The sequence below is a fragment of the Penaeus monodon genome, chromosome 41 (assembly GCF_015228065.2).
Source record: "Penaeus monodon isolate SGIC_2016 chromosome 41, NSTDA_Pmon_1, whole genome shotgun sequence".
Classification (NCBI taxonomy): Eukaryota; Metazoa; Arthropoda; class Malacostraca; order Decapoda; family Penaeidae; genus Penaeus; species Penaeus monodon.
Genome location: NC_051426.1, coordinates 14181650 through 14196649, shown reverse-complemented (window position 1 = coordinate 14196649; position 15000 = coordinate 14181650). Strand labels below are relative to the sequence as shown.

At 51.9% G+C, this 15000-nt stretch overlaps 2 protein-coding genes across 3 annotated transcripts in view; one reads left to right on the top strand and one right to left on the bottom strand.

The window, feature by feature from the left end:
- Positions 1–285, bottom strand: part of LOC119598403 (extensin-like) — a 594-nt gene extending 309 nt beyond the window's left edge. Inside the window, exon 1 of the mRNA XM_037948047.1 lies at positions 1–285. This exon is cut by the window's left edge and continues 309 nt beyond it. Coding sequence (XP_037803975.1) covers positions 1–285 — 285 coding nt within the window.
- Positions 1–15000, top strand: part of LOC119598519 — a 93413-nt gene that overhangs the window by 43043 nt on the left and 35370 nt on the right. The window lies entirely within an intron of this gene.

Sequence of the window (15000 nt, the reverse complement as noted above, 5' to 3'; positions counted from 1 at the left end):
CGTGTGGGTAGGTGCAGTATGGCTAGGTGTCATGTGTGTCGTGTGGCTAGGTGCAGTATGGCTAGGTGTCATGTGTGTCGTGTGGCTAGGTGCAGTATGGCTAGACGTCATATGGCTGTTGTCTGATATGTGATGTCTAGACGTCTGATGCCAAGGTCTAGAAGTGTAGAAGTCTGATGTCCAAAAGTCTAGATGTCTGGATGCCTCGTGTCTGACGTCGGGTGCCCTGGGTCTGACATCGGATTGTTTGATGTGTGTCTGTACAGATGTCGGATGTCCTTTCATCCTTCTCTCCCTTCTGTGGGGGGGGGGGGTTGAGCGTACCTCTTGCACTTACTGTTGCGAAATAAATCCGTTTGGCGAAGAAATCTGTTGCGAAATAAATCCATTTGGCGAAGAAAAATGTGTGAGTTGCAGAATTTCCGCTGCTGTTATAGTAGTAGTAGTAGTAGTAGTAGTTGTTGTTGTAGTAGTAGTAGTAGTAGTTGTTGTTGTTGTATTAGTAGTAGTAGTAGTAGTAGTAGTAGAAGTTGTTGTTGTTGTTGTTTGTTGGTGGTGGTGGTGGTGGTGGTGGTGGTGGTGATGGTGTTTTGCCGTTACTGTCGTTGTAGTTGTTATTGTTGTAGTTGTTTTCAGTGAAATGAGGAAGTCGGACCAAGTCTTGAAATAACTCCAATATAGGCCTACAGTTTGGTTTCGAGTGTCAAGGGGTCATTACAGTGCTATGCGGAAGGGGGGTGGGGACGCAGAACGTGGGAGGGAGGACTGTATCTGAGGGAGGGGGAGAGGGAGAGGAAGAGGGAGAGGGAGAGGGAGAGGAGGGGAGGGGGCAGAAGGAGGGGGAGAGGGAGAGGAGAGGACAGAAGGAGGTGGAGAGGGAGGGGAGAGAGGGAAAATGAAGGGTATAGTGACAAGGAGAGGGAGGGGAGAGAGGGAGGAAGATAGGTGAAGAGGAGGGTAAAGTGTGTGTGTGTGTGTGTGTGTATGTGTGTGTGTGTGTGTGTGTGTGTGTGTGTGTGTGTGTGTATGTGTGTGTGTATGTGTGTGTGTATATATGTATGTATGTATGTATGTATGTATGTATGTATGTATGTGTTCATGCGTGTGTGTATGCGTGATGAGGCAGTGGTATGGGTAATTTGCCAGCAGTTGGGCGTGTGTGAGGACGTGGGTATGGTGCCATGGGGGGAGGGAGGGAGGGAGGGAGGGACGGGAGTGCAGTTATTTTAATTATGGACATGTTGGACCGGTCAACGTTCCCAACCTTTTTCTTTTCTTTATTTTACTTTGTGTCTTGGAGGCGGTGTTAGTATGGCTTTGTGGTGCGTGGGTGCAGGTCTGTCTGTCTGTCTGTCTGTCTGTGTTTGTCTTTCTGTCTGTTTGTCTGTGTCTGTCTCGGCCTGTCTGTCTCAAACTGTGAGTGTGTGTGTCTACATGTTTTTATTGGTTTATATGTCTTTTTGTGTATGTCTATGTGTATGTTTTGTATGTTTGTCTGTTCATGTGTATGTGTGTGTGTTTATGTACGTGTATTTCTATGTATGTCTATGTCTGTATATGTGTATCTGTATATGTATGTGTATGTCTATGTATGTGTATGTGTATGTATGCGTATGTGTGTCTGTATATGTGTATGTGTGTGTGTGTCTATTATGTCTGCGAACAGTGCGAAGGTCAAGTCCTCTTCAAACAATTACGCTGATGGCGGTTTGACTCCACCCAAGGCGAGGTTCCGTGGCTGGGGGGGGGGGGGTATGGCGCCGGCGGGGGTGATGGTCGTAATGGAGAGAGAGGGGGGGAAGGGGAGGGGAGGGGTGGGGGTGGAGGAAAGAGGATTGAGAGGGGGGGAGGGAGTGAGAGGGGGGAAGGAGGGTGGGTGGTGGTGAGAGGGGAAGGGAGGGAGGGTTGGAAGGAGGGTGGGGGAGGGAGGGAAGAGAGGAAGAGAAGGAATAGGGAGGGAGTAATGAGGGTGAGGGAGGAGGGGAAGGGAAAGGGAGGACGGTTGTGAGGGCGGGAAGGGAGGGTAGAAGGGGAAAGGAGAGATAAAGGGAGGTAAGGGAAGGAGCTAGGGGAGTGATAGAGGGAGATGAGGAAGGGAAGGAGTGAATAAGGGACGTAGAAGAGAAGATGGGTGGCTTACAGGCAGACAGGCAGGAAGGCGGGCAGGCATGCAGGCAGGCAGGCAGGCGGGCAGGCAGGCAGGCGGGCAGGCAGGCAGGCAGGCAGGCAGGCAGGCAGGCAGGCGGGCAGGCAGGCAGGCAGGCAGGCGGGCAGGCAGGCAGGAAGGCAGGCAGGCGGGCAGGCAGGCAGGCAGGCAGGCAGGCAGGCAGGCAGGCAGGCAGGCAGACAGGCAGGCGGGCAGGCAGGCAGGCAGGCAGGCAGGCAGGCAGGCGGGCAGGCAGACAGGCAGGCGGGCAGGCAGGCGGGCAGATAGACAGACAGGCAGGCAGGCAGGCAGACAGGCAGGCAGGCAGGCAGGCAGGCAGGCAGGCAGGCAGGCAGGCAGATAGGAAGACAGGCAGCAGATAGACAGGCAGGCAGGCATGCAGGCAGACAGGCAGACAGACAGGCAGGCAGGCAGGCAGACAGGCAGACAGGCAGGCAGGCAGGCAGGCAGGCAGGTATGCAGGCAGGTATGCAGGCAGGTATGCAGGCAGTCAGACAGGCAGACACAGACAGACAGACAGACAGACAGACAGACAGACAGACAGACAGACAGACGGACAGATAAATAGATAAACGTATAGCTTGGTAGGAAGGCAGATATACAAGTAGACAAATATATCAGTAAATGAAGAAACGAGGATAATAGATTGATAAATGGATAGAAGGCCAAATGAATAGGTAAATAAACAGACAGGTAAGTAGGCACGTAAGCAAAGTAAGTGTGGTGGGGGGGGGGCGTAAGTCAGAAGCAAGGCTAGAGGCAGCAAGGCGAACGCTCGGCTTGCATACGCAATGCCAACAGACCTTGCAAATGCAAAGTACATACGCCTTTGAGTACTCCCGCGAGAGAGAGGGGGAGGGAGAGGGGGTGGGGGGGGGGCGAGGGAGTGCATGCGAGTGCGTGCGTGCGCCTTGCTCATTGTCTCGAAAAGGCTTCGGGCTCGAGTCTCGGAAGTTCGGGTCCGGGATTTTTTTTTCTCTTTCTCTCTCTCTCTCTCTCTCTCTCTCTCTCTCTCTCTCTCTCTCTCTCTCTCTCTCTCTCTCTCTCTCTCTCTCTCTCTCTCTCTCTCAGGTTCGAGTTTGACTCTGGGTTTGGAGCTTCGGGATTGCGTTTCGAACTCCGGGTTGGGGAGTTTTGAATTCGGTGTTCGAGCTTCGGTTTCGGGTTCGGAGTTTGAAGTTTGAAGTTTGAAAATTTAGATTTGAAATTTGGAGTTTGAAGTTTGAAGTTTGAAGTTTATTTTTGAGTATCCGAGTTTCGGATTCGGGTTTCATTTTTTTTTTTTGTTTTTAGTTTCGATTTCGCGTTTTAAGTTTAAGTTTCAAATTTTAGGCCTTTGGATTCCCAGCTTGGGTCTGAACTTCCGAGGTCTTGTGACCTGAGGGTTCAGAGCTCTAGAACTTGAACTTCGCGTCTGAAGTTCGGGTGTGGTTCAGACGTCTGGAGAGGAAGAAGAAGAAGGAGAAAAAGAGAGAGAGAGAGAGAGAAAGAGTAAGAGAAAGAGACGGGGAAGAAAAAAGAAAAAGAAAAACGGAATTGGAAGATTGAGGAAATGAGAAACGGTTACGATAAAGAGGAACTGCGAAAGGATGTTTGTGGGTTCTCCTGGCGGAGGAGGAAGGGCGGGGAAAGGAGGGAGGGGGGGGGCTCGCGGATGTGTAATATATATATATATATATATATATATATATATATATATATATATATATATATATATATATACACACACACACACATATATGTATAATGTGCATATATTGTATGTATATATGTTGTGTGTATATATATATATATATATATATATATATATATATATATATATATATATATATATATATATATATATATATATATGTCGGTCGGGAGGCAAGCCGGACGGTCGGGAGGCAAGCCGGGCGGTCGGGAGGGAAGCCAGCGGTCGGGAGGGGCCCTCACCATCATTATCACCACCACCAGGCGGTCGGGAGGCAAGCCAGGCGGTCGGGAGGGAAGCCAGCGGTCGGGAGGGGCCCTCACCATCATTATCACCACCACCAGGCGGTCGGGAGGCAAGCCAGGCGGTCGGGAGGGAAGCCAGGCGGTCGGCAAAGCGTCGGTTGCATCGTCCGTGTCACGGCCACGCTACCAACTCCGGCTATTGTGACCCGACGACCCGACGGGGCTTGGGCCGGGTCGTCGGGGGATGTCGGTGACGTCACACTGCTTGGGAACGACCGAGCGAGCGCGCGAGATGAGTGCGAGGTCACGCGGAGGTCGTGGAGGTCGTGTATGGGCGTGGTCGTTTAAAGGGTTTTGATGGGGGTTGCATGTCAAGGGGCGGGGTCATGGTGCGCTCTGTTGCCGGTTAGGGAGTTTTTCCGATTTTATTTATTTTTTTCTTGGGAAGGGGGGGGGGGGGTCACACACACACAAATACCTATTTCTATATTTATATCTATATCTGTATATAGTTAATTTAGCTTTGTCGTTTTTTTTTTGTTCGTTGGCACCATCATTATCACCACCACCACCGTCGTCACCAACACCATCACCATCATTATCACCACCACCGTCACCACCATTATCACCACCACCCTCACCGTCACCACCACCACCACCACCACCACCATCACCGCCACCACCATCATTGTCACCACCACCGTCATCACCGCCTCTCGCATTTCCTGCCTGAAAATTACCCGGATATAGTTAATCCTTCCATGTTGTGTGAGCCTTTTTTCTTCTTCCTCTCCGTCAATTCTGTTGTTCTTGTGCTCTCTCTCTCTCTCTCTCTCTCTCTCTCTCTCTCTCTCTCTCTCTCTCTCTCTCTCTCTCTCTCTCTCTCTCTCTCTCTCTCTCTCTCTTCTGTGTGTGTGTGTGTGTGTGTGTGTGTGTGTGTGTGTGTGTGTGTGTGTGTGTGTGTGTGTGTGTGTGTGTGTGTGTGTGTGTGTCTTTTCCATGGTTCTCATTCTCACTCTCATTTTCTCACACTTCCTTCATTCTTTCTCCTTTCTCTTACATTTTTTTTTTAATATCTGTCTTTCTATTTCACATTTGCATGTGGACCTTTATTGTCTTCCTCTCTTTATTACACTTTCATTTGTTATTCCCCCTCTCTCCCTTTCTCGTAACTCCCTTTTTGCTCTCGCCCTCTCCCCTCCATCCCCTTTTTCCCCATCTCCCTCCTTCACTTCCCCTTCCTCTCCTCCCTCCTTCACTTCCCCTTCCTCTCCTCCCTCCCTCATTTTCCCTTCCTCTTCTTCCTCCCTCGCTTCCCCTTCCTCTTCTCCCTCCCTCACTCGCCCTTCCTCTTCTCCCTCCCTCACTTCCCTTTCTACTCCCTCGATTGTGCTTCTCCCCTTCCCCTCTTCCTGTCCTCCCCTTCCCCTCTTCTTCCTCTCTTCGCTGCCTCACTTCCCCTTCCTCTCCTCCCTCACGACTGTGCGTGTCTGGCCCCAGTTGCACCGCGGTCCATCGGGAGCCGTTTGGGGTGGAGGCTAAGGGAGAGGGAGAGGGTGAAGGTGAGGGAGAAGGGAGAGGGAGGGGGTGAGGGAGAGGGAGAAGGGAGAGGGAGAGGGTGAAGGTGAGGGAGAAGGGAGAGGGAGGGGGTGAGGGAGAGGGTGAAGGTGAGGGAGAAGGGAGAGGGAGGGGTGAGGGAGAGGGTGAAGGTGAGGGAGAAGGGAGAGGGAGGGGGTGAGGGAGAAGGGAGAGGGTGAAGAAGAAGGGAGAGGGTGAAGGAGAAGGGATGGGGTGAAGGAAAAGGGAGAGGGAGAGGGTGAAGGTGGAGAAGGGAGAGGGTGAAGGTGAGGGAGAGGGTGAGGGAGAGGGTGAAGGTGAGGAAGAACGGCGAGGGAGAGGGTGAAGAGAGAGGGACAAGGTGAAGGTGAGGGAGAAGAGAGAGGGAGAGGATAAAGGTAAAAGAGAAGGAAGAGAGAGAGGGAGAAGGATAAAGGAAAGGGAGTGGGAGATGAAGAATGTGAGAAAGAAGGGAGAGAGAGGGAGAAAAGTATGGAAGAGAGAGAGAGGGAGGGAGGAGGAGGAGGAGAAAGAAGAAGAGGAGGAGAAAGAAGAGGAGGAGGAGAAAGAAGAGTATGTATGTATGAAGAGGAGGAGGAAGAGGAGGAGGAGGAGGAGTAGGAAGAGGAGGAGGAGGAGGAGAGAGGCGGGGGGGGGGAGGGTGAGCGAGTGTGTGGGGTTGTCACATGCACCGCCACGTTGGTCTGCCCCCCCCCCCCCCCGGCCACGTAATCACAGGCATTTTGAATACGCTGTCATTCCCATACAGATGTTGCCAAGTCGAGATCTATGTTGGTGTTGGATACTGTGAGGCTGACACCCATGTGGTTTGCGTGCGTGTTGGATTATGAGGATTATGTTGGTTCGGATTATGAGGACTATGTTGGTTTGGATTATGAGGACTGTGTTGGTTTGGATTATGAGGACTATGTTGGTTTGGATTATGAGGACTATGTTGGTTTGGATTATGAGGACTGTGTTGGTTTGGGCTTTGGGGACTGTGTTGGTTTGGATTATGAGGGATGTGTTGGTTTGGTTTATGGGACTGTGTTGGTTTTGGGGTTTATAGGACTGTTTTGGTTTTGGTTTATGAGGACGTGTTGGTTTGGATTAAGGACTGTGTTGGGTTTGGGTTTTGAGGACGGGTTTTGGGTTTGATTTGAGGACTGGTTGTTTGGGTTAGGGGCTTGTTGGTTTTGGTTTATGAGGACTGTTTTGGGTTTTGGGATTATAAAACTATGTTGGTTTTGGATTATAGGCCTATTTGGTTTGGATTATAGGACTATTTGGGTTTTGGATTGAGGCTATTTTTTGGTTTGGATTATGAGGACTATGTTAGTTGTTGCGGTTGTATGTCCTATGTTGGTTGTCGGATACTGAAAACTATGTGCCGTATGTTGCATGTTGGATGCTAAGTATTACCCATTTTTATGTTGGATTTTGGTTTTGTGTGTTGCACACACACGCACGCACGCACGCACGCACCCGCAGGTACACCCCACAAACACACACCACACCACAAAACACCACACACACACCCTTTTACACACACACCACACACACACACAAACCACAACACACCCCACACACACACCACAAAACATACAAACACCACCACAACCACACACACCACACACACCACACAAATACAAAAACCAACCACACACACACAAAACACACACACAAACACAAAACACACACACACACACACAACCACACACACACACAAAAAACACCTTCCTAGATGCATAAACGCCGTGAGGAAAAGACGAACCCAAAGGAACAGGAAAGAAAAGAAAAAAGGGGAGGTTAAGTGGATAAAGGGGGGGGGGGGAGTGAGGGGGAGGATAGACCTTTTAAAAATTTGGGGGCCCAGGAGCTTACGGTCTATCCTTCTCCTACCTTTTGGTGTTTTGGTGTGTGGTGTGTGTGTGTGTTTGGGGGTGTGTGTGGTGTGTGTGTGTGTGTGTGTGTTGTGTGTGTTGCGGGGCGTGACGCACTTGTTTGCGTGTGTTTGTTTATCCGTTTTTTTTTTTTTTTTTTTTTTGCCGTTGTTGTGCTGTTTTTGTAAGGGGCCCTGTGTTTTGGGGTTCATCCTTATGGTGCGCCGAGAGAAGGGAGGGCGTGTAGTCGTCCGGGCCCAAAAAAAACGGGGGTCACTCCGGAAACCTGCGCAACACCGAAAAATTTGCAACGCAAATCCGGTTCCCGCCCAAAAAAAAAGGAGTGGACCGACGTTCAATCGGGACGAAAACATGCCGGTTAAAAAAAAAAGCATATAAAAAGGGGACCCACATAGAAAAGTTTAAAACAACCAGCGAAGACAGCATACAAAGAACCACACGTAAAACTGCATCATCTGCACAGTACAGCACGTATATAACTTTACAATATTAGCGGATTAAATGTACAAAAAGCCGTAACAATACCACAAAACAAAACACCACATTTACAAAAAGGGATTTAACAACCTAAAAAACTTCAGCACAACACCACATAGCTCCCAGAACACAACGCCCGCACAGCAATACACAGACAAATCAAACAAGCGCCGCACACAGCACAGCATTACACAGCACAAGGCACCACGCAGCATACAGCACAGCGTACATAACGCAGGAAGGGAGTGCAAGAGTATTAGCGCAGCACAACAGCACATTCTACATATTTAGCCGCCAATGCCGTCCATTGTGTATACTACTTGCTTACGCTGCTCGCAACACAGCGGAGCGGCGGCACAGCATTACACGTTCCGCGGTCGGAGCATCCTGCTTCCGGGGGTGCGGGGGGGGGGGGGGGGGGAGGGGGAAGGGGGGGGAAAAAGGGGAAGAGAGGGGGGGGGGGGGGGGGGAGGGGGGGGGAAAAGGGGAAAGGGGTTTTGAAGGAAGCCCAGGGGACAGGGGGGAAGGGGAGGGGGTCATTTGGCGTTGTTTCCTCCCACCCCCTAGTCCTCCCCCTTTCCTCTTTGTGTCTTTTCTTACCCTGTCTCCTCCCCTCCCCTTCCGTTCCCTTTCCACCTGTGGCTGTCGCTCTGTCTCTCTGTCTGTCTGTCTGTCTGTCTGTCTGTCTGTCTGTCTGTCTGTCTGTCCCCTTTTCTCTCTTCTCTATTCTCTCTCTCTTATCTCTCTCTCTCTCTCTCTCTCTCTCTCTCTCTCTCTCTCTCTCTTCTCTCTCTCTCTTTCTCCCCCCTCCTCTCTCTCCTCCTCTCTCTTCTCTCTCTCTCCTCTCTCTCTTTCCTTTTTCTCCTCCCCCTCTCTTTCTTTCCCTCCCCCCTCTCTCCCCCCCTCCCTCCCTCCCTCCCCCCCCCCCCCTTCCCCCCCCTCCCTCCCCCCCCCCCTCCCCCCCTCCCCCCCCCCCCCTCCCCCTCCCTCCTACCCTCCCTCCCCCCCCTCCCTCCCTCCCTCCCTCCCCCCCCTCCCTTTCCGTCCCTCTCCCTCTCCCTCGAGAATAATGATAAAAAAATGCAAGTAATTACTTCAAATTTCTTTTACTTTATATACATCTCAGCATGGTGAGTCAGATCTTCGTTTAAGAGGGGTAATGAGCCTATAAAGAGTAAAGATGCGAAAAAAGGAACGAGGCGAGGAAGATAGCGTCGGAGATAACGGACGATAAAGGACGGTTTCCAGCGGCTGAGGCATCTCCCGAGACAGACCGTGGGGCGCGATTGTGTGTCGGTCTGTCTGTCGGTCTGTCTTGCTGGTGTGGGTGGTGGTGTGTGGGGTGTTTTGTGTGTTTTTGTGTGTGTGTGTGTGTGTGTGTGTGTGTGTGTGTGTGTCTCTGCTTGCATCTCGTGTCTTTTTCTCCTTTTCTCCCTCATTCCTCCGGCTCCCTCATTCACCCCTTCCCTCTCCCTCCCTACCCCTCTCTTTCCTCCCTTTCCTTTCCCTCATTCCTCCCTTCCCCCTCCCTCCCTTATTCCTCCCTCCCCTCCCCCCTCACTTTGCAACCATTCATTCTCATTACGCGCCAATTGTCTCCCCCTCCCCCCTCCCCCCCTCCCTCCATTTGGAATCCCCCCCCCCCCATCGACCTCGCTGTTCTACTCGAGTTCCCCAGTTTCACTAATGCCTTTCCTTCCCCACCTCTTCCTCATTTTCACCCCAACCCTCTCTCTATTCCACCCCATGCCCACCCGTACCCACTTATACCCACTGCTTCCCCCATATATCTTTCCTACCTTTACCCATGTCATACCCACCTTATACCTTTTCCATATCCACCTGATACCCATGCTATACCCACCTTATACCCACGAGCATAGCCTCCTCTCCCCCCCCCCATTTTATACCCTCCCCTTCCCCCAATCACCCCAAACCCTCCTCATTTCGCCCCCCCCCCATTTTATGGCCTCCCCTCCCCCATTCCACCCCTTCCCCCTCCCCTATTCCACCCTCATTGCACCTCAATTAACTGCGCAATCTGAAGCAGAATTCTTCGTGCAATCTCTTATCAATTATGCAACATTAGATCCTTATTATGGCGCTTGACGTTGCTTCATTTTCTTTTTTTTTTTTGTTTCGTTTTCTTTTTCTTTTTTGTTTTTGCTTCGTTTTCTCTTCGTTGTTTCGTCGTCTTTTTTTTTTTTTGCTTCGTTTTCTCTTCGTTGGGCTTTTTTTTCGTTTTCTTGTTTCTTTTTGGCTTCATTTTCTTTTCGTTGCTTCGTTTTCTTTTTTCATCTTCTCTTTTAACCTTCGTTTTCTGTATCTGCCTCGTTTTATTTGTTATGCTTCGTTTTTTTCTGCCTTCGTTTTCTTTTCGTTGCTTCATTTTCTTTCTTTTTGCTTCGTTGTCTTTTCGTTGCTTCATTTTTTTTTTCTTCGTTTACTCCCCCCCTACCTCCCCAACTCCCCCCTGCAAGCGCCTTAGTGAGTATAACCTTGCCAGACAACCTCCCCCCCCCCCCACCCCACCCCCATGCGCGCGTAATGAGAAGGCCGCTTTTGTCATACTGCGAAAAGTGGGCTGTTTCCGTTTTCGTTCGGGCAGGGGCTCCTTTCGCTCCCGCCCACTCGCCCACAAACCCTCTCGCTCACTCGCCCACACGCCCACTTGCTCACTCGCCCACTCGCCTACAAACCCTCTCGCTCACTCGCCCACACGCCCACTCGCCTACACACCCACAAGCCCACTCGCCCACATGCCCACTCGCCCACAAGCCCACTCGCTGACAAGCCCACTCGCCCACAAGCCCACTCGCCCACAAGCCCACTCGCTCACAAGCCCACAAACCTCGCCCACAAACCCTCTCGCCCACCCGCGCCCTGGCTGGGTATCTCATTTAAGCGTCTGAGCCGCGTCGATGGCCTTGGTGTAGATATATCGAAAGTCTTTGTGTTTGTTTGTCTGTCTGTCGGCTGTGCGTCTATCTATCTGTCTATCTAGTTCTTTATGTATGTGGCTACCTACCCTTATGTCTGTCTTGCCTGTCTGTGTGTGTCTTTCTGTCTGTGTGTCCGTATCTGTCTGTCTAATTTTTCAGAGCCTGTCTGTCTGTTATTCTTCTACTTATGAGTTTCTGATAACGATAAACGTGTATGTGCGTGCGGACATGCATTTGGATGAGAGTGGGAATTTGAGCTGTGATTGTAAGTTTGATTAATTACTGGAGGGAGAGGGAGGGGGAGAGGGAGAGGGAGAGGGAGAGGGAGAGGGAAAAAGATAGGGATAGGGATAGGGATAGGGATAGGGATAGGGATAGGGATAGGGTAGGGATGGGATAGGGTAGAGAGAGAGAGAGAGAGAGAGAGAAGAGAGAGAGAGAGAGAGAGAGAGAGAGAGAGAGGGAAAGATGGAAAGAGAAAGAGAGAAAAAAAAGAGAAAGAGAAAGAGAGAGAAACAAAGAGAAAGAGACAGAGAGAGAGATAAATAAAGAGAAACAAATTAAAGCAAAAAAGAAAAAAGAGGAAAAAGGGAAAAAGAGAAGACCAAGCAAAATAGCGAGAGAAACACCCCGGACGCATCGAACTCCAGCAGCAGCAGCATTAGCAGCAGCAGCAGCAGCAGCATTAGCAGCAGCAGCATTAGCAGCAGCAGCATTAGCAGCAGCAGCATTAGCAGCAGCAGCATTAGCAGCAGCAGCAGCAGCAGCAGCAGCAGCAGCAGCAGCAGCAGCAGCAGCAGGAGCCAGGAAGCCCTTATGTAGGACGGGGCTGCACGCGCGACGCCCTTGCGACCGGCAGAGACTTGCATGATTCGTGTTGCAGATGACTAGTTGCAGTGAACGGGCGGACCGGGGGGGGGGGGAAGATTCATTACGGTCGTACCTATGTATTTGCACATATATATGTATATGTTTTGTGTGTATGTGTAAATATATTTATATTTATACTTTTGTTCATTCCTCCCTTCCCCTCTCCCTCCCTCACCCCTCCTTCCCATGCTCCAGCCTCACCCCCATTGCCCTCTCCCTAAATGACCCCTCCTTCCCCTATGCCCTCCCGAACCCTCCTTCTCCTCTGCCCTCCCTGACCCCTCCGCCCCTCTCCCTCCCTAACCACCCTTCCCCTCTCCCTCCTCAACCATCCTTCCCTCGCCCTCCATCACCCCTCCATCCCCTCCCTCCTACCCCCCTTCCCCTTCCTCCGTCCACCCCTCTTGCCCCTCCCTCCCTCACCCTCCTTGCCCTCTCCCTCCCTCACCCCTCCTTTGCCTCTCCCTCCCTCACCCCTCCTTCCCCTCTCCCTCCCTACCCCTCAGTGCCCCTCTCCCCCTCAACCCCTCATTCCCCTCTCCCCGCCCTCACCCCTCCTTCCCTCTCCCGCCCTCACCTCCTTCCCCCTCTCCCTCCTCACCCCTCCTGCCCTTACCCTCCCTCACCCTCCCTTCCCCTCTCCCTCCCTCACCCCTCCTTCCCCTCTCCCTCTCCCCCTCCTTCCCTCTCCTCCTCCCCTCCTTCCCCTCTCCCTCCCACCCCTCCTTCCCCTCCTCCCTCCCTCACCCCTCCTCCCCTCTCCCCCCCCCCCCTTTCCCTCTCCTCCCCCTCCACCCCTCTTCTTGGGACCTTCCCTCCCTCACCCCTCCTTCCCCTCTCCCTCCCTCACCCCTCCTTCCCCTCTCCCTCCCTCACCCCTCCATTCCCTAACCCTCCCTCATTCTTCCCTTCCGCCTCCCTCCCTACTTATACACATATACATATACCCATGCACTTATACTTATACTTACACTTACACTTACACTTACACTTACACTTACACTTATACACACACATACTCACACATACACACACATACACACACATACACACACACACACACACACACACACACACACACACACACACCAACACAACGAGAAGAGAGAGAGAGAGAGAGAGAGAGAGAGAGAGAGAGAGAGAGAGAGAGAGAGAGAGAGAGAGAGGGGGGGGGGGAGAGAGAGAGGAGAGAGAATATAAATGTCAGATCCACGCGGAAGGGGGGGGAGTATATGCTGGTACAGGCCAAAGGGGGGGGGAGGGGAGTCAAAATAACTTAGATAGAGAGAAAGGGAAAGAGATGGAGGAGAAGAGGGGGGAGAGGAGGACAGGGTGAAGAGAAAGGGGAAGCGGAGAAAGGAAGGGAGAGGGAGGAGGGGGAGGAGGATTAGGAAGGGGGAAAGGGGAGGGAAAGAGAGGAGGATTAGGAAGGGGGAAAGGGGAGGGGGAAGAGGATTAGGAAGGGAAAAAGGAGAAGATGGGGAGGAGGATTAGGAAGGAATAAAGGGGAGGGTAAGAAGGACAAGAAAAGAGGAGAAGGAGGAGAGGGGTGAGGATGGGAGGAGGTTAGTAGGGGTGATTTTGGAAACAAAGGGGAAGGGGGATAGTTGGTGGAGAAAAGCGGAGTGATGGGGTAAGCAGAGGAGGGGGAAGGGAGAAGAGAAGAGAAGACGAAGACGAAAACGGAGATAGACATAGAGGTAGAGGAGGAGGAGGTGGAGGTGGAGGGGAGGAGGAGGTGGGGTGGGGGTGGGGTGGGGTGGGGTGGAGGTGGGGTGGAGGTGGAGGTGGAGGTGGAGGGGAGGGGGGGGGTGGAGGAGGGGGTGGAGGGGAAGGGGGAGGGGGAGGGGGAGGTGGAGGAGGAGGGGGAGGTGGGGGGTGGTGGTGGTGAGTGGAGAAAGAGAGATAACACAAGGGGCAGGGGAGGGGAGGGGGAAGGGAAGGAGAGGGGAGGGGAACGTAGTCAGGTGCCACCAGAGAGTGCCAAACGAGAGCGTCTTATGACGGGGGTAATCTCGTAGGCGCGTGGGGAACAACAGTACCCCCCCGCAGGCATTTGAGGTCCCACTCCTTTTTTATCAGCTGTCTGGAGATATGATCCTCCTCCCTTTCCGGGAAAGGGGGGGGTTTTTTTTTTTTTTTTTTCCCCGGAGGTTTTTTGTTTTGTGTGTGTGTGTGTGTGGTGTGTTGTGTTTGTGGGTGGTGTGTAAGTATGTATGTATTATGTATTAAAGTTTTGTATTTATGAGTATGTATGTTGTATTATGTAAATGTAGTTAAAAATGCAGCAGCATATACATGCATGATGTATGTATGTAGTTGTATGTTGTACATGCAGATGTTCAGTTGCATGTGTGTATATAAACTTAATATTTATGTTGCATGCACACACTTTTTGTGTGTAGGCCTGTCACCTCGGAAGTAAAAATCCAGTTTAAATTGCCCTTTGTTTATTTGTCGATTAGGCTGAGCCTAGCGCATCATTGTGACCGGCGCCCCTTGTTCCACATCGTAACAAAGGGAAAGACAGAGAGGGGGATTTCGTAGAGAGCGAGGGAAAGAGAGAGACAAAGGAAATAAAAAAGAAGAAAAGACAAAGAGGCCTCCGTGACACGCCGATTTTTCTCCGCCTCCCAACCCGTACCCGAAATAGATCAACATGTCAGCCAAGCACGTGGACGTACGTGACCCGCGCACACGTACCTTGGACTCGGAGGCGGGTAGAGGGGGAGGAGGGGGAGTGGGGAGAGGAGTGGCAGGGGGACGAGGGGGAGGAAGGAAGGGTGGGGAGAGGGAAGGGGGGGGGGAAGTAAGGCCGAGAAGGGTGGGTTTTTAAAAGAGGAGGGGGGGGGGGGAGGGGTAATAAGAAGGAGGGGGGGGTGGGGAAAGGGGGGCCCGGGGGTCGTGGGAGGAGGGGAGGGGAGGGGGAGGGGGAGGGGAAAAGCACGTCACAGCGCCAGTCAGTCATTGAAGACAGTTTGACCCTCGGAGGCAAGGCAAGTGAGCGCTCTCGAGGTGTGGCGGCCGTTAGTTCGTTTCGGTTTTCTCCTCGATTTTTCTCTCTTTTTCAGTCTGTGCGAAATTGGTGAAACTCGCTCGCTCTTCTCTTCTCTTCGCTTCATTTCTCTTTTCGCACTTTTCTCTT